The sequence below is a fragment of the Lepus europaeus genome, chromosome 10 (genome assembly GCF_033115175.1).
Source record: "Lepus europaeus isolate LE1 chromosome 10, mLepTim1.pri, whole genome shotgun sequence".
NCBI classification, from domain to species: Eukaryota; Metazoa; Chordata; class Mammalia; order Lagomorpha; family Leporidae; genus Lepus; species Lepus europaeus.
Genome location: NC_084836.1, coordinates 89,005 through 107,252, shown reverse-complemented (window position 1 = coordinate 107,252; position 18,248 = coordinate 89,005). Strand labels below are relative to the sequence as shown.

The 18,248-nt window shown below is 56.6% G+C and overlaps 1 protein-coding gene across 1 annotated transcript in view; it reads left to right on the top strand.

The window, feature by feature from the left end:
- The window catches only part of SHANK3 (SH3 and multiple ankyrin repeat domains 3), a 56,187-nt gene that overhangs the window by 13,704 nt on the left and 24,235 nt on the right, over positions 1–18,248 (top strand). Inside the window, exons 10-15 of the mRNA XM_062202598.1 lie at positions 9,225–9,498; positions 11,712–11,905; positions 12,594–12,707; positions 17,337–17,412; positions 17,636–17,718; positions 18,072–18,196. Coding sequence (XP_062058582.1) covers positions 9,225–9,498; positions 11,712–11,905; positions 12,594–12,707; positions 17,337–17,412; positions 17,636–17,718; positions 18,072–18,196 — 866 coding nt within the window. The remainder of the gene's footprint in view (positions 1–9,224; positions 9,499–11,711; positions 11,906–12,593; positions 12,708–17,336; positions 17,413–17,635; positions 17,719–18,071; positions 18,197–18,248) is intronic.

Here is an 18,248-nt window from a genome sequence, read left to right as displayed (position 1 = left end):
GCCTATATGGGATGCTGGCACTGCAGGAGGCGGCTTTACATGCTACGCCACAGCGCCGGCCCTTGGAGTTTTCTTAGAACCTCTTAGTTTGTCCTGTACTCTTCCTCTTTCCCACTGTGAAACAGTCGTTCTGCCAGAGGACAGAAGTTAGGCTTTATTCCCTTAAACTCACCCTCATGGCTTCCTGTATGAGAGATGTCTGGGCTTGGGCGTTCAGCCTACTGGCTAAGATGCCGGTTAGGAGCCCCATGTTGGGGCTGGCATTGTGGTGCAGTGGGTTGGCCTGTGACCTGTAATGCTGGCATCCCATGTGAGCGCTGGTTTCAGTGCTGGCTGCTCCACTTCCAGTCCAGTTCCCTGCTAATGTGCCTGGGAAGCCAGCAAGAGATGAGTGCTCAGGCCCCTGCCATCCACATGGGAGAACTTGGATGGAATTCCTGGCTCTTGGCCATTTGAGGAGTGAACCACTGGATAGAAGATATTCTCTCTCTCTCTCTCTCTCTCTCTCTCTCTCTCTCTCTCTCTCTCTCTTCCTCTCTGTAACTCTAACTTTCAAATAAATAAAATACATCTTTTTTAAAAAGATTGATGCCCACGTCCAATATGAGAGTCCTAGCTCAGGCTCCCGACTGCAGCTTCCTGCTCATGGAGCTCTTGGGGGCCACTGGTGGTGACTCAGGAGGTGGGGCTCCTGCCGTCACCCAGGAGATCTTGGTTGGGTTCTTGGCTCCCAGCCTGGGCTTGGCTCAGCCCAGCCCCAACTGTTGCAGGCACTTGGGGAGTGAACTAGCAGGTGGGAGAGCACACTCTCTCTGTCTCTCAAATAAAGCATGCCTTCCCTCACATACAGAATTACTTAGCCTTATTTCTAGAGGTTTAATTACACACATTAATTAGAATTTTTAGCTCTTATTTACTTTGTAGATAAAACTAATAAGTATTATGAACTGTCTTGTGTCAGTGTTTTGTAGGTAAGTAGCATCTTATAGTGCAGTTTTTTGTGTTTTTCATTAACATACCTAAATATAATCACCTCAGTGCTGTGTAGAACAAGATGCCAAGGTGTATGTAGACTTTAAACTTGGATTCAGCAGTTAATGTTTTAGTGTTTATTTAGAAATGATGCAGATGTTTAATGAGTATCTTTATTTAACGTAGCTTTGAGATTCCAGGGACTGAAAAATCTTTTTGAAGCCATTTTTAAGCAGACCAGCGTGGTAAGACCTCCTGTTTTGAAGCATTAGTTTGTAAATGTTTGGTTCACTCACATTTACTCAGTTTACTTTTTCTTGATAATTATTCTTGGGTCCTTCGTGGAAACAGTCTCTCAGGACCCTAAGCGAGCGGTGGGCGCCTGAGAAGCCGAGGGAGCCGGCAGGGGGCAGACGGGCCCCCCCCCCCCACCCTCGTCTCACCTCAAGTTCTTTCATTTCTGTTGACGAATCTGTCAAGGTTCAGGATGTCACGGAAGCTGAGGAATCGGGAAGTCCTGGGTCATCCGCGGAGCCCCTGTTTCAGGCAGCTCCCGGGTCAGGGTCCTGGAGCAGCAGTGGCCAAGGAGAAACAGGCCCGTGGTAGTCAATACCCGGTTTCAAAAGCCAGCTTTGCTTACATGAGCTTGTGTGAACTTAGGGAAAATGTATTTGTGTCAGTTTCTGTATTTCTGAGATTTTTAGGTATAATTTACATGAATACTCCTTTATCCCCGAGCCAATTTGAATAGGATTTCGTTAAAGGCTTTTTGAATTTTACTTTTTAAATAATTTTAAATGATTTTTTATTTATGTATTTGAGAGACAGAGTCACAGACAGAGAGAGGGAGAGTCAGAGAGAAAGTTCTTCCATCCACTGGTTCATTCCCCAGATGGCCTCAACGGCCGGACCCAGGAGCTCCATCCAGGTCTCCCTTGCAGGTGCAGGGGCCCAAGCACTTAGGCCATCCTCTGCTGCTTTCCCAGGCCATAGCAGAGAGCTGGATTGGAAGAGGAGCGGCCGGGACTAGAAATGGCGCCCATATGCGGTGCCGGCACTGCAGGTGGAGGCTTTACTTGCTATGCCACAGCGCCGGCCTCCCCTTCTTGTTTTTTTAAAATTATAAATAGAAACTTTTATTTATTTTCATTTTTATCTGAGAGAGAGGTCTTCCATCCACTGTTTCATTTACCTACATTACTGCAACAGCCAGGGTTGAGCCAGGCGAAGCTGGAAACCTGGAGCTCCATCCAGGTCTCCCACATGGGTGGCGGGGACCCAAGTGCGTGAGCCGTCTTCCCAGGGTGTGCATCAGCCGGAATTGGAAGGGAAGCTGGTACTCAAACCAGGCATGCCAGCATGGGATGGGGGTGTCCTGTGTGGTATCCTTTTTTTTTGGTATTTGAAACGCAGAGTCATACACACATACACACACATAGAGAGAGCGAGCGAGCACTTCCATTTGCTGGTTTATACCCACAATGGCCACAACAACCCAGGCTGGGCTAGGCTGAAACCAGGAACCTGGAACGCCATTGAGGTCTTCCGTACTGGGGCAGGGGCCCCACTGGGCCGTCGTCTGCTGCCTTTCCAGGTGCAGCAGCAGGGAGCTGGATCAGACACTGAGCAGCTGGGGCTCAAACCGGTACTCATGGGATGTCTGTCTGGCGGTGGCTTAATCTGTGGCACCACAGTGCTGGCCCTCGCCTGTGCCCTGTCTCCTTAAAGAGTTCTGGAAGTTGGGTTAGTAGCACCACCGTGATAGCACATACCTGTAGCACTCCTACAGATGGACATACAGACCCAAGCTGACACACTGTGAGGGAAGAGAGCTGTGGGTGGCTGCAATTGCAAGGCCGTTAATCTGGAAGCTTTTTGTTCTGGGATCAGAATGTTGGAGCCTACGATTTACCTAGCCTGTAGCTGCCCTCTGATCTTTTTTTAATCTGCTAATCCAGATTTTGGCTGAGACTAAGGGTGGTAACTTTTTTTTTTTTTTTTAAGATTTATTTAAGGGCATGCACTGTGGTGCAGTGGGTTAAAGAACCAACCTGCAGTGCTGGCATCCCATATGGGTGCTCGTTCGAGTACCGGGTTCTCCACTTCTGGGTCAGCTCTCTGCTAATGTGCCTGGGAAAGCAGTGGCATTTGGCCCAAGTGCTTGGGCTCTGTACCCACCTGGGAGGCCCAGAAACAACTCCTGAGTCCTTGCTTTGGATTGGTCCACCCATGACTGCTGTGGCCGTCAGGGGAGGGAATCAGCTGATGGAAGATTTCTCTCTCTCTCTGTCTCTCCCTCTCTCTTAACTCTGTCAAAGATTTATTTATTTATTTGAAAGGCAGCGTTAGAAGCAGAGGCAGAGAGAAAGCGAAAGAGAGTCTTCCATTGGCTGGTTCACTCCCCAAATGGCTGCAACAACTGGAGCTGGGCTGGTCTGGAGCCAGGAGCCAGGAGCTTCTTCGAGTTTCCCATGTAGTCCAAGGACTTGGGCCATCTTCCACTGCTTTCCCAGGCCATCAGCAGAGAGCTGGATCAGAAGCAGAGCAGCTAGGATACGAACTGGCGCCTGTATGGAATGCTGGCACCATGGGCGGAGGCTTAGCCTAGCATGGCACAGCACTGGCCCCTTTCTCTGTTTTTTAAAAAATTTATTTATTTGGAAAGAGTTACAGAGAGGGAGAGGTGCACACACACATTTGCGTGTGCACACACACAGATTGATCTTCCATTCATCTGCTGGTTCACTCCCCAGATGACTACAATGCCAAGAGCTGGGCCAGGCAGAAGCCAGGAGCTTCATCTGGGTCTCCCACATGGGAAGTAGGGGTGCAAGCACTTGGGCCATTTTCTACTGCTTTTCCCAGACCATTAACAGGGAGGGGGATCGGAAGTGGAGAGGTGGGACATGAACTGGCACCCATATGGGCTGCTGGCATTGCAGGTGGTAGCTTTCCCTGCTGTGCTACACTGTTAGCCCCTACTTCTCTGTTATGAAAAGATGTTTGCTTATTTATGTGAAAGGCAGAGATTGATTCCACTCACTGGTTTACTCCCCAAGAGCCCACAACAGCCAGGCGTGGGCCAAGCCAAAGCCAGGAGCTAAGAACTCTGGGTCTCTCGCGTGTCACATGGCTCTTGGGCCACCATCTGTCGCCTCTCTGGATGCGCCAGCGGGATGCTGGGCTGCGGGATTTGGTTCAGGCCCTGGTGTAGGATGTGGGGCCTGCTGTGCCACAGACCTCCCCATCCTTTCAGGCCCCTCCCAATCCCACGTGGCTTTGAGGATTGCTTTTCTATCTCTGCTAAGGGACGCTGGAATCTGGGTAGTGATGGGGTTGAATCTGTTGTCACTCTGGGCAGTGTTAGCATGTCAGCATACTGCTTCCCAATTCATGAACATGGGACGTTCTTTTTTAGATCTTTTAGCAGTTTAAAAAAATTTGAGTATACAAATCTTTTTTTTTTTTTTTTTTTTTTTTTGACAGGCAGAGTTAGTGAGAGAGACAGAGAGGAAGGTCTTCCTTTCCGTTGGTTCACCCTCCAAATGGCCACCAAGGCCGGTGTACTGGGGCCGGCAAGCTGTGCCAATCTGAATCCAGGAGCCAGGTGTTTCCTCCTGGTCTCCTATGTGGGTGCAGGGCCCAAGCATTTGGGCCATCCTCCACGGCCTCCTGGGCCACAGCAGAGAGCTGGACTAGAAGAGGAGCAACCGGGACAGAATCCGGCTCCCCAACCGGGACTAGAACCCGGTGTGCTGGTGCCGCAGGCGGAGCATTAGCCAAGTGAGCCGCAGCGCCGGCTGGGTATACAAAACTTACTTCCTCCGTTGAATTCAGTCTTAGATATTTTATTCTTTTGGCTGCTGTTATAAGTGGGATTCTCTTCTTAATTTCCTTTTTGTTTGTTCATTTCTGGCTTATAGAACACAAGTAATTTTTGGGTGTTGCTCTTGAACCCAGCAACTTTATTCCATTTATTTATTGGCTCTGGTAGGTTTTTTGGCGGATTCTTGGGGATTTTCTGTGTCTGGGTCCTTCGCTCTGCAGCTGTAGGGGCAGCTTCACTTCTTCCTTCTCGGTTCGGATGCCTTTTCCTTACGTTCCTTGTCTAATTGCTTGGCTGCAGCTTCCAGCCCAGCGTTGCATCACTGCACTGAACATGGCATGCTTGCCTTGTCCCTGATCTGAGCGGAAGCTGCCCATCTTTTGCCTGTGATGATGGTGTTAGCTGTGGGGTTTTGAAACTGTCTGTTACTCAGCTCCATGTACTACAGGGAACACCTGAGACAGGTTACATAGGAAGTAGAGGCTTCCCAAGCTTGAAGAGTGGGAGGCTCCCGGGCGTGGTGCTGCCATCACGCCATGGCTGAGAGCAGTGGTGGGTGTGTGCTCGTGGGAGCGAGCCATTGCATCTCAAACCAGGAGCAATTCCACCACCTCGAGAACCAAGCCTTTACTCACAGTTGGGGCTTTGGGGACACAAACTATCTTCAGACATAGCAATGGCCTTGTGATGTTGAGGCACTGCCCTTCCAATAATAGTTTTCTGAGTGTTTTTGTCATGAAGCAGTGCTGGATTGTGGCAAATGCTTTCTCTGCGTCAGTAAAAATGCTCATGTAGCATTTCTTCTTTTTTATTTTTAATTTATTTATTTGAGAGGCAGAGTTACAGAGGGAGAGACAGAGAAGGGTCTTCCATCTGCTGGTTCACCGCATAAATGCCACCATGGCCGGAGCTGGGCTGATCAGAAGCCAGGAACCAGGAGCTTCTTCCAGGTCCCCCACATGGGTGCATGGGCCCAAGCACTTGGGCCGTCTTCCACTGCTTTTCCAGCCATAGCAGAGAGCTGCACTGGAAGAGGAGCAGCCGGGACAGGAGCTGGTGCCCATAGTGATGCTGGCGCTGCCGGCGAGGATCACGTGGTTCTCTTCTTTTCTGTTAATGTGATGACACTGGGCTGTGTGTTTCTATGTAACGTCTTTGGCCTTGGTATCAGGGTGATATGGGCATCACAGAAGGAATTCAGAAGTGTGCCTTCCTGTTCTGTTTTTGGAAGGACTTGAGAAGATTTTGTGTTCTTTCAGTGCTTAGGATTCACCGGTGAGGCCACCCTGTGGTTGGCTCTGTTGGGAGTTCTGTGATGACTGATGGATCTGTTTAGATTTTCTGTTTCTTCTGGAGTCAGTTTGGTAATCTGATGGTCTGGTGGAATCCATCCACCTCATGTAGCTCACCTAACGTGTTGACATACGGTTATCCGTGGATTACCTTAGAGCTCTTTTTACTTCTGCAAGACCAGTAGTAATGCCCCAAATGCAGTTTTTAAAAGCGATTTATTTACATGAAAGGCAGAGTTATTGGGGGGGGGAAGGAGAGAGAGAGAGAGGTCTTCCATCTGCTGGTGCACTCCCCAAGTGGCTGCAACAGCTGGGGCTGGGCCTGGCCAAAGCTAAGAGCTGGGAGCTGCTTCTGAGTCTCTTACTTGGGTGCAGGGGCCCAAGCACTTGGGCCACCTTCTGCTGCTTTCCCAGGCGCATTAGCAGGGAGCTGGATCAGAAGTGGAGCATGGGAGACCAGGAGAAGCACCTGGCTCCTGGCTTCGGATCAGCACAGTGCGCCGGCCTCAGTGCGCCGGCCGCAGCGGCCATGGGGGGTGTGAGCCAACGGAAAAGGAAGACCTCTCTCACTGTCCACTCTGCCTGTCAAAAAAAAAAAAAAAAAAAAGTGGAGCAGCTGGGAGGCCAACCAGCCAGCCCTGTGGGATCAGGCACTGCAGCCAGTGGCTTTACCTGAGCCACATGCTGGCTCCCCTCTCTCTCTTTTTAAAAATTACTGAATCTGTCATTTCCTTCCTTCTGCTTGCTTTCATTCTTTTTGGTAATTTGATTAGCTCTTCTTTTTTCTAGTTCCTTAAGATGTATAATTAGGTTATTGATTTGAGAACTTTCCCTATTTTTTAAAAAAATTTGAGATGGAGAGAGATATTCCATCAACTGGTTCACTCCTCAAATGTCCAGAAGCTGGGCGGCAGGGGGCCAACTACGTGGGCCGTCATCCTCTGCTTCCCCAGGTGCATTAGTGATGAGCTGGATTGAAAGTGGAGCGGCTGGGACTCCAGCTGGTGCTCCAGTGTGGGATGCTGGTGTTGCAGGCTGGACCACAATGCCAGCCCTCCAAGTGGCATTTTAACCACACCACCACCTGTCCAATCTGATTTCTCCTTTTTAAAGTAGGGGTTTAAAGCGATATATTTCCTCTAAGTACTGCTTTTGCTGCATCCCATAACGTTCGTTATGCTGTGTTTTTGTTTTCATTTGTCTCAGAGTTCTGCAGTTTTCCTTATGATCTCTTTTTTGACAAATTGGCTGTTTCAAGGTGTGGTGTTTAATTTCTACATATTTGTGAATTTCCCAAATTTCTTTCTTTCTCTTTTCAAGATTTATTTATTTGAAAGAGTTACAAAGAAAGAGAAGGAGAGACAGAGAAATCTTCCATCCACTGGTTCACTTCCCAAATGGCTGCAACAGCCAAAGCCAGGAGCCAGGAGCTCCATCCAAGTCTCCCACGTGGGTGCAGGGGCCCAAGGACTTGGGCCATTTCCACTGCTTCCCCAGGTGCATCAGCGCCCACATGGGGGCCGGCGCTGCAGGCCGTGCTTTAACCCGCTGTGCCACAACACCGGCCCCCCGGGTTCTTGGTGTTACTTTTAGTTTTATTCCATTGGAGAAGACTGGGGAAGATATTTTGTATGTCTTCAGTCTTTTTAAAATTTACTGAAGCTTGTTTTGTGGATGAACATATGGTCTATGCTGGAGAATGTTCCATGTGCACTTGAAAAGAATTCGTAAGTGTATTTTCTGTGGTTGAGCTGAGTGTCTCTGGGGCCCAGTGGTTGATCCCTCTAGAGGTTCTACCCATTACTGAAGGAGGCACACCGACATCTCCACTGCTGCTGGAGACCCACCTGCTTCTCCCCTTAATTGTGCCAGTCCTCTCTTGCTTGGTACGCATGTGAATATGGATGTGTGTAAATATGCACATATGTGTTAATAGCTGTTAATCTTCTAGATGACTTGATCCTTTTATCAATATAGGGAGTATAATGATCTTCTCTATCTTGTTACAGTTTCTATTTTTTTAAAAAAAGATTTATTTATTTGAAAGAGTTACACAGAGAAGAGATGGAGAGACAGAGAGGTCTTCCATCCACTGGTTCACTTCCCAACTGGCCGCAATGGCTGGAGCTGCACCAATCCGAAGCCAGGAGCCAAGCGCTTTCTCCAGGTCTCTCACGTGGGTGCAGGGGCCTAAGTAGAGAGCTGGATGGGAAGTGGAGCAGCTGGGACTCGAACCAGTGCCCATATAGGATGCCGGCACTGCAGATGGCAGCTTTATCCACTACGCCACAGCGCCAGCCCCACAGTTTCTATGTTAAAGTTCGTTTTGTCTGACATTAATATATCCATCTTTCTTTTAGTTATTTGAGATATCTTTTATCTTTCCAGTTTTAATTTATATGTATCTGAATAGAAAGTGATTGTCTTGTAAATAGTATATAGTTGGATCATATTCCTTAACTTACCTTTTTTTTTTTTATAAGATTTATTTATTTGAAAGTCAGAGTTACAGAGAGAAAGGGAGAAACAGAGAGAGATCTTCTATCCTATTGTTGACTCCCCAACTGGCCATAACATCCAGGGCTGGGCTGATCTGAAGCCAGGAGCCAGGAGTTCCATCCAGGTCTCCCATGTGGGTGCAGGGGCCCAAGCACTCGGGCCATCCTCCACTGCTTTCCCAGGGGCATTAGCAGGGAGCTGGGTTGGAAGTGGAGCAGCTGGGACTTGAACTGCCACTCCTGGGATGCAGGCATTTAGGCCATGGCTTAACCCACTGTGCCACGACGCTGGTGCCTGCAGCCTAGAGTACCTCTCATGGCTTCTCTGGCTACAGTTAGCCTCAGTGGTCTGTAGCAGACGGAGCTTGTGGGCAGGCAGCTCTGAGAGCACATCTGGGCATCTTCAAGGCCTCACCTGGCTGAGGGCAGGAGCAGGCTCCTCCCTTGAAGCCAGAGTAGAGGCGGCCCGGCTGCTGCGTGACCCCTCAGTGGTAGGTCCTGTCTGAGGGCAGCCAACCTGTGGCTGAAGCAGTGCCTGGAACACAGGATTTGAGTTTCAAAACCCAGGAGAATTGGGTAGCGGGGAAAAGCGGGTCACCCAACTGGTCGCTCACCGTCCCACCTGTGCCCCTCCAGTGCCGTTCAGGGAGACGCCCAGCTATGCCAAGCGGCGGCGACTGGCCGGCCCCAGTGGCTTGGCGTCCCCTCGGCCACTGCAGCGCTCGGCCAGCGACATCAACCTGAAGGGCGAGGTGCAGCCGGCCGCTTCTCCCGGACCCTCTCTGCGAAGCCTTCCCCACCAGTTGCTGCTCCAGCGGCTGCAGGAGGAGAAAGATCGTGACCGGGATGGTGACCAGGAGAACGACGCCAGCGGCCCCTCGGCAGGCAGGGGCAGCCAGAGCAAGATCAGGTACCAGGGGGCTGGTGGCCCTGGAAAGTGCCAGGACCTGAGCCAGGAGTGGCTGGCCCTGGGAGGCCGGGAGATAAGGCATCTGTGGTGCTTGGCGCTATGCTGTGATGTGCTGTAGCTGGGGGAGAGGAGCTCCCAGGCCTCCCTGTGGGCCTCCACAGTGGGAAAGGAGGAGGTAGGCTGCCCTGTGATCTGCCTTGAGGGCTAGGAGGCTCATTGGGGTGTCCTGGGGGGCTGGTGGCCTGGGGTAAATTGATTGGGGATGGATGGAGGCCCCTCTCTATGAGGTCTCCCAGCCTACAGTGACCCCCAGTCCTGCCTCAATGGACAGCGCTGGCCTCTCCCACCCCCAAAGTTCAGTGATTTGTTTTACTGTTCACCCTGAGTCCCAGAACCCCGAGAACCCTGGGATCCTGAGCGACTCGGTATCCCCAGAACTAGCATAGGTGGTGTGAGCTGTGCAGTGAGGCTGGGGGACCCTGGCTCTTGGGCAGTCTGTGCCTGGGTTCCTCATCAGTGAGGTGCGGCTGCCTGGGCAGGTGATGATCCCCCTCTGGGACCCCGTGGTGTGCAGTACAGGCTGCTAGCTGAGGTGCCCTGTGTCTTGAGGGTATGAGCTGGCATTCTTGCGCCTGGTTGCCCCAGAGCAGACACAGAGGAGGCATTTGGGAGATACGGCAAACAGCACTGGCGGGCTTTCACAGCCCCATCACCCGGTGCCCGCCATTGAGCTGAGCGGCCTGAGCATGTTGTCTCGTGAAACCTGGACAACGCAGGAGGCTGTGCTCAGAGGAGGGGCCTGATGCCTGGGTCAGCTAAGGGGCTTGTCTGGAGTCCCAGAGCTGGGAGTGGGCTTCCCTGGGCGCAGGTGCTCACTGCAGCGGGTGCAGCCCACAGCCCAGTCCTGGTGGTCTTTCTGAGGCCCTGAGGCTGAAAGACCACATTCTGGAAGTTTCTGTCTCAGGCTGCACCTGTCCCTCCTTGCATTCGTTCCCGTGTGTGCAATTGTTGGTCTTTGCAGTGGACGAAAATTAAGATTTGCCCTGTGAGGACAGCAGAATCCTTTATTCTTCTTCCCCAAGAGCGTGTGTGGGTGCCAGGCGTGGTGGGGCTGACATTTGGGGTCCTGAGAACATGGACAGCTGGGGCTGGGTAGGTGGGCTGTGGTCCAGGTGAGGGGGTGTTCTGGTAAGGGGTGCAAGTCTAGCCTTTGGGAAGGTTGGGGCACCAAGGAGAGAAAAGCCGCAGGGCAGGGGTCACCGTGGTCCAGGGTGAGAAGACAGCCTTTGAGCGTGGTGGTCGGGGGCCCCCTGTTGGCGGAGCCCCTGCCCCACTGCTGTCCCTGGTGTGTGCGGCTGACAGTAACTGAATCCCTGGCAGAATGGGCAGCATCAGAGTAGTTCAGTGCTGGCGGCCGCGTGATGAGCGGCCCAGAAGGAAGGCAAGGACCCACCCCTGTGGCTGGGGTGTCCCAGAGGGCCTGGCCTCTCCAGTACTAGGGAGCCTGTGCAGGCTCCGAGCAGAATTGAAGTGGAGGACGCAGACCTTGGGCTGTACCCAGTGGTCTGGGAAAGGTGGTCAGTGGGTGTGGGCGCCAGGGGCAGGTGTCCGGGACCGGAGGACGCAGGCCTGGCAGGGGCTTGGGGTGCCCAGCCCATGGACGTGAGGAGGCCGAGGCCCCAGCCGGGAGGGCTGGGGCCCCGCTCCCGCCGCGCCCCTCCCTGCTCCCTGGCGCCCCAACCCCTACCACCCCTTCGCTGGCCGCCGGCGGCCGCCACCCTCGACCCCTGCGCTGCAGCCCGTGGGGTCCGCGGCGAGGGGCGCGGGTGGCGAGCGAGGGAGCAGGGCCGGCCGCCGCCGCCCGCAGAGGGAGGAGCCGGGCCGCGGAGGAGGCGGGGCGCGCGGAGCGGCCGCGGCATGGAGCGAGCCCGGCGCGCCCGGGAGCGCAGCCCCGCGGCCCCGGAGCCCTGAGCGGGCGCGGCTCGTGCGCTGGCGGGAGCGGGCCGGGCGCGGCGGCGCGGCCCATGGAGCGGCCCCGGGCCGGGCCCCCGGCGGGCGGGCGGGCGGCGGGCGGCGGGCGGCGGGCGCTGCGGCGGCGGCTGCGGTGAGGCCGGCGGCGGGGCCGGGCCGAGCGCCATGGAGGCCCCGGGCGCCGGCTTCGCGTGCCCGCTGCCCCCCGGCATCGCGTCCGTCACCTACGTGTTCGTCTACAGCCCGAGCGGGCCCGGCGGCCCCGGCCCCGCGCCCGGCCCTGGCCCGGCGCCCCCCGCGCCCCCCGCGCCGCCGCCGCGGGGCCCGAAGCGGAAACTTTACAGCGCCGTCCCCGGCCGCAAGTTCATCGCCGTGAAGGCGCACAGCCCGCAGGGCGAGGGCGAGATCCCGCTGCACCGCGGCGAGGCCGTGAAGGGTGAGGGGCGCGGGGGGCGGGGCCGCGCGGGGAGGGGCCGGGGCGGCCGGCCGGGGCGCTCTCTCCTCGGGGGCGACTCGGGGCTGTGCGGAGTGCACCTGCCGCGGGGGACTCCTTGCGTCCCCATGAAGGGCTCCGGCCCGAGCGGCGTCCACCTTGCTGGGGTTCCTCCTCACCTCTGCCCTCTCCCGAGTCACTTCCAGGGCTGCTGGGTTGGAATCCCTGGGCCGGGGGGAGGGGGGAGCCCTGGCCCCTAAGGGAAGAGGGTCTGTGTGCTCTGCGGGTTTCTGTCACTAAGGCTTCCAGGGTCGTGGGACCCTGTGACGTGAGGGTCTCTGTCATCCGTGGGGTGCTCGGCTCCCAGACACCTCTACAGCACCCTGGCCCTGGGCTCCTGGCAGTGGCCCTTGGTTGGCCAGGGAGGTGGGAGCAGGGTGATCAGCTGGTGAGGGCCAGGATGGTGGCCCCTGCCTTCTGCCCCCCCGGAGTGTGTCCATCCGCCTGTCTGTCCCCCACATGCCCATCCCGAGCTCAGCCCATCTGTTCCTTTTTCTCTTCTGTGTGGATCCCAAAATCTTCCCAGGGAGGCAGCCAGGAGGATGTGGGAAGGGAAGGGCAGGGCGGGGGTGGGGGGGCGGGGCGGGGGCCCTGCGCTCCCCTAACTCCTGTCTGGCTTCTGCCCCTCCAGTGCTCAGCATTGGGGAGGGCGGTTTCTGGGAGGGGACCGTGAAGGGCCGCACAGGCTGGTTCCCTGCTGACTGCGTGGAGGAGGTGCAGATGAGACAGTATGATGCCAGGCACGGTGAGTGACCCCACCATGCCCCCAGCAGCCCCCGAAGCGCATGCCCCTGCCAGCTTCCCTCTGGTCTCTCTCTCGGCGCTAAATCCACATGAATATTCACGGAGAAGGAACTAGATGTCAAGTCAAACACACTAAAGTAGACGCAAACTTGCGTGTACCACACAGACACACCATGCACGAACTCATGAACATGTGTGCCTGTGTGCACACTGCCAGACGCCGCCTACGCAGTGGGCATCCATAGGACATACCCACAAGTCACATGCGTGTGGCCACGCCTCTGCCCATGAGACTCCACATGTGACTCCGGCACCGTCCTCACAGAAACACCAGGTGCTTGGAGCGCGAGTCATGCGTAGCTGGCAGACAAGGAAGGAGGTCAGTGTGAGAAAAGAGGCGTTTTTCCAAAATGGACAGATTGTCCAAGTGGGCAGAGCAGGGAGGCCAGGCTCGGCCAAGAGGAAATGAGGCCAGTCGGGCCCCGAGGGGCTGTCGTGGGTGCTCGTGGCCCGGACGGTCTGAGGGCAGCAGGTGAGGGGTGGGCCCTGAGCCAGCAGGGGGACGTGAAGGTGAAGGCCACAGCTCCTGGGGTTGGGGCACAGCTTCCGTGCAGCCCTGCCGACTACCTGGGTTTCCAGGAAGCATACTCCTGTGTCCTGGGATCTGAGGGGCCCACTGTTGGAAACCCCCAGGCCAGAGCTGACCATGTGTGTGTCTTGGCAACAGCCTTCTGGGGCCCTGGGAGGCCCTTTGATCCGTGGTGTAACCTGAGGCCTGGAGAGCCAGTGGGGCAAGGGGTGCTCCTGGACTGAGGGTGGACGGGTCCCGCCCTCTGCACGCCAGGGGCTCAGGCCTGGGGTTGCTGCATCCCCTCCCTGGTTGGAGAATTTGCCAAGGGAGCCCACCAAGTGGCCCCTTGGTGGAGGCCTAGGGAGACAGTTGAGCTGCTGACTCGCTCTTGGATGGTTGGCCCTGCCTGCCCGCGGGGCTCCCCTGGCAGTATGGGACTGGAAGGGATTGGGCCCCTTTCTGGGCTGCGGAGGCAGATGGGGCGAGGTCCAGGGGGGAGAGGATTTTGGTCCCCACTGGACCCGCTGAGGGGGGGCCTGTCACGGTGATGAGAGTTCTGCTCGTGAACTGTGTGCATCCAGGAGCGTTTGGACCTGTCTGATGCTGAGGAGGGAGGGAATCAGGTTTGGGCTGGGGTCAGAATTTGGGAGGAACAAGTGTTAGGTGTTTGCTGTTGGCCAAGCGCAGCTCACAGCCTGCTAGCAGGGACTCAGAGGGCTTCAGAGGGTAGGGGTCCCTGTGCCGCGTCCCCTAGGTGGTCACCTGACTGGGGTGGGAGGAGTATGGCATTCTCGGGCTGCAGGTGCCAGCACCATGTGTTGGAGCAGCCCTGGGCGCTTGCACGGTTTTGCCACTTTTTTGGCTAAGAAGCCATTGACTTGTCCTGGTTGTTGTTAGTACATTTCTAGGGCACCACTTGGCCCTGAGGGGCCGACTCCTTTTGCAATACAGTAGGCAGTTAGCTGTGTGAGGGGTGGCAAGGCTGGAAGGGGAGTCTGAGGCCACTCAGGTGGCCTTGGGGGTCAAGGAGAGGGATGGCACTGCTGCAGGAAGAGACCAGGCAGGCACTGCCTTGCTTTGTAGGTGGTATGGGGTCGGGATCAAGGCCTGGGCAGGCTACAGAGGTTACAGAGAAGGGAGGGTTCAGATGAGCAGGTTGGGGTGACGGAGTGGAAACCTCCAGGCAGTTGCAGAGTTCCTAGACTGGGACAGCAGCTGTGGCCATGTGATTCTGGGGGAGTGAACAGCAGAGCCACCTGGGTGGACAGGAGAATTTCATGGAGGGACTCAGGTGGAGAGGGAGCAGCGTGGCCCCCCGAGACCTCTGTCGCAAGCCTGGTTGGCTGTTCTGAGCAGAAACTCCCATCTGGGGCCCAGAGACCAGGCTCTGCCAGAGGGCAGCCCGGGAGCAGGACCCTGCTTCCAACAGGCCTGGATCCAAAGGAAAAACAATCTGTTCCTGGGACTGGAGTGAGAACAGAGAAGGACTTGAAGACCAAGGCGGGACCACTGTAGCCACAGGTGCAGGGCTGGATCAGGACCTGTGGCCTGATTCCTCACTGAGCAGAGGTGTGGAGCAAGCAGAGAGCTGAGCTGTGAGGGCAGGGGGTGCTGCGTCCTGCGGCCAGCTTATGTAGGGCCCTTGAGGCCCAGCATGACAGGCATGGGACTGCCTCTCCTCCCATCCACCCTTTCTTTACAGGGGGGTACTGCCTGCGGGACTTGTGCTGGGCCGTGTCACTCCAGCTGGCTTCATGTGACGGGCTAGGAAGGCCAGGAAATGCATTTGTATTATATAAGAACAGTTTGGCCAACAGAAAGCATGACGAGAGGCAGGTGAACTGCAAGCTTGCCGGGGTGGGGACCCTTCTGTGGGCAGAGACTGTGAGCATTCCTGGGCTGGCTAGACCTGGAGAGGGCCTGGGGTGTGAGGTCCTTGGGCAGTGGCGAGGCCTGGCCGTGCTGGTCTAGAGAGTGCCAGGGCTGTGGGTGTCGGTGTGTTAGGACCTTAGCGACAGGGGCCCTGGTGTGGGAAGAGAGAAGAGAGTTGCTTGGGAGAATGCCGACTGGTGAAATGACAGGCCTCAGGGCCTGAGGGATCCTCTAAGGGAATTCCCTGCTGTATAAGGAGAGGCCCAGTGGGGGCTGTGAACTCCCGAGGGTCACTCAGGTTAGTGGCAGAGACCTGAAGCTTGGACCTGTGTTGGACATGGACAAGAGCTTCCTTCTGTGCAGCCTGTGTTCCATCTGTACCTGTCTCCTGTCCTTGAGTCCCCACACGTCCCACCCCCGCTTACTCACCCACCAACCCACCAGCCAACCCAGGCCACCCAGGCCCTCCCTAATCCAGGGGTGGGGAACCTTTCTTCTGCCAAGGGCCACTTGGATTCGTATCACATCATTCGTGGGCCATACACGTTGTCAGGTTAAAAATCAGCCTGCTGTAGACTTACTGAATTGCAGGTCGCACCTGCAGTTGGCCTTTACTAGGGTCAGACTGAGTGATTCTGTGGGCCTTCGCGGCCAGCGGGCTGGACGTTCCCCACCCCTACAAATCTGTCGGCCGCCCACCATCTGCTCCTTGACTGCTGCCCTCTCACCCCCCTCTTCCCCTCCTTTCTTTCACCTGCCAGTTGGCCCCTTGTCCTCTGTCTGTGCCTTGCAGTGTGCATCCTCCTGTTGTCCATCACAGATCCTCCTGCCCTGCCAGCCAGCACGCAGAGGGCCTTTCTGCTCCAGGTGCTGTCCCGGGTGCTAAGACTGCAGACAGGGGCCCGTGAGCCTGCGATGAGTGGGAGACAGGCCCCTTCCTGCCCTCACTTCCTGCCCTCACTTCCTGCCCTCTCTTGAGCTCCTTGTGCTGCAGCCCCCAAACTGGCTCTCAGTGCACTCTTGGTGTGGGCCTGGCCCTGACTGTCCCTCTCCGGGGAATGTTTGCCCATAGAGCTGTAGGCTGCTCTCTCCCATCCTGGACCTCTGCGGAGCTGTGGCTTGCCGGGGAGGCCTTCAGACCATCACCCTAGAGCTGTGGACTTTTCCCTGTGTGCTTTTCTCTAAAGCGCTGGCTGTGCTGGACGTGTGTGTTTCAGCTGCCTGTCCCCACTCTCCCTGAATAGATGACAGGGACCTTGCTGTGTCATCAGATCCCAAAGCACACGGCACCCGGTGTACAGTGAGGGCTCTGAAAGTACTTGTTGAAGGAAAAATGGATTTCAGAAACTCCAGCAGGAAAGGAAGGTGGTGCTTAGGGGTGATGGCGCCACCTGGGGGGCCTTTGAGGTCCTGCGAGTGGAGCCTGTGCACCAGGAAGTGGACTCAGACCTGCAGGCTGCTGGGGGAGGGATGCAGGAGGCCAGGGAGACCGAGGACCCGGCAGCAGACTGCAGCTGGCCAGCTCCACAGTGGCCGCGAGGGACTCGGATCAAGGAGACAGATGGGGACAGAACTCTGGGTTGCACTGAGGGCAGGGAAGAGGACACCCAGCTCCCCACTCGGGAACCCTCTGCCCAACTCGGAGGTGAGGTCTGGAGCAAGGGACCCCGTGAGGCTGTTGTGAGGAGGTCACCTGAAGACACCGCCGGTTCCATGCCGGTGCAGGTGAGCACAGCGCAGGTCACTCCGCACAGATGCACACACCTGTGAGTCATGCACACAGACACACGCATGAACACGGGCCTTGCACATGCCTGCGGGCTCACACACACACGCATGAACACGGGCCTTACACATGACGGTGAGCTCGCGACACTTGCTTCCCTTCTTGGCCCTCAGTTTTGGGGCCCACTGATCCTGTGAATGGCTCTGGCTGTGCCTGTCCCCTGTGTCCAGCTGCGTGCACTCCGGAGAGAACTCAGGGTGCTGCGCCCTCCGGCACCCACCCCCTGCATGTTTCCCACAGCATCCCTCTGCACCCAGGACCCCATGGTTTGGGATCCCACTTGCATGTGGGCACAGCCAGGCTAAGGGTGTATGTGGGCAGACTGGTGACCAGCACAGTGGAGAACAGCTCAGGCCAGCTGGACACCAGGACCGGCCATCATCTACTGATACTCCCTTCAGAAACTCGAGAGGACCGGACAAAGCGGCTTTTCCGCCACTACACAGTGGGCTCCTACGACAGCCTCACCTCACACAGGTATGGGCCAGTGGTGCGGAGTTGGCTGGGTCATGTGGGCCCCGGGGACTGGGGTTGGAGGCGGAGTACCCAAAGGAGAGGGAGGCCAGAGCTAGTCCTGGAGGCCAGGGTGTGAAAAGGTCAGAGGAGGTGAGGGGCAAGCCCTGGGTGGCCTGGGCCCGTGGGTCAGCCTGGCTGCTGAGCTCCCTGCGAGGGCTCACCTCACCCCCACTCCCTGTGCCAGCGACTACGTCATTGAGGACAAGGTGGCTGTGCTGCAGAAGCGGGACCACGAGGGCTTTGGCTTTGTGCTCCGCGGGGCCAAAGGTAAGGGCAAGGCCGCACAACCTCTGGGACACGCCCCTTCCCTGTTCCCCTTCCTGCGGTGGGGGGGGCCCTCCCCCGGGGGGGGGGCCCTCCCCCGGCCCCTCCCTCCGTCTGTTTGGGTTTGGCACATCCCCTACAATGCAGCCGTTGCTTCCCTCCCGTGGTTTCGCCCTCCCTGCTGTGGGGGAGGTGGCAGAGTGGGGTCTTTCTGGTGAGAGTGGGTGGGGGTTTCTTGTCCTGCACCTGGGGCCCCCAGTAGTCACCGGCTGCACACACAGAACTGTGGGGAGGTGGCTGTGTGGCAACCGCCCGCCTGAGCCACACTGTGAGGCGCCTTCCCCCCTGCCCTGCAGCGGAGACCCCCATTGAGGAGTTCACGCCCACACCCGCCTTCCCTGCGCTCCAGTACCTCGAGTCCGTGGACGTGGAGGGGGTGGCCTGGAGGGCTGGGCTGCGCACAGGAGACTTCCTCATCGAGGTGAGGCCTGGCTGCAGCGCAGGGCCGTGTGGGGAGCCCCGAGGGGGTGTCC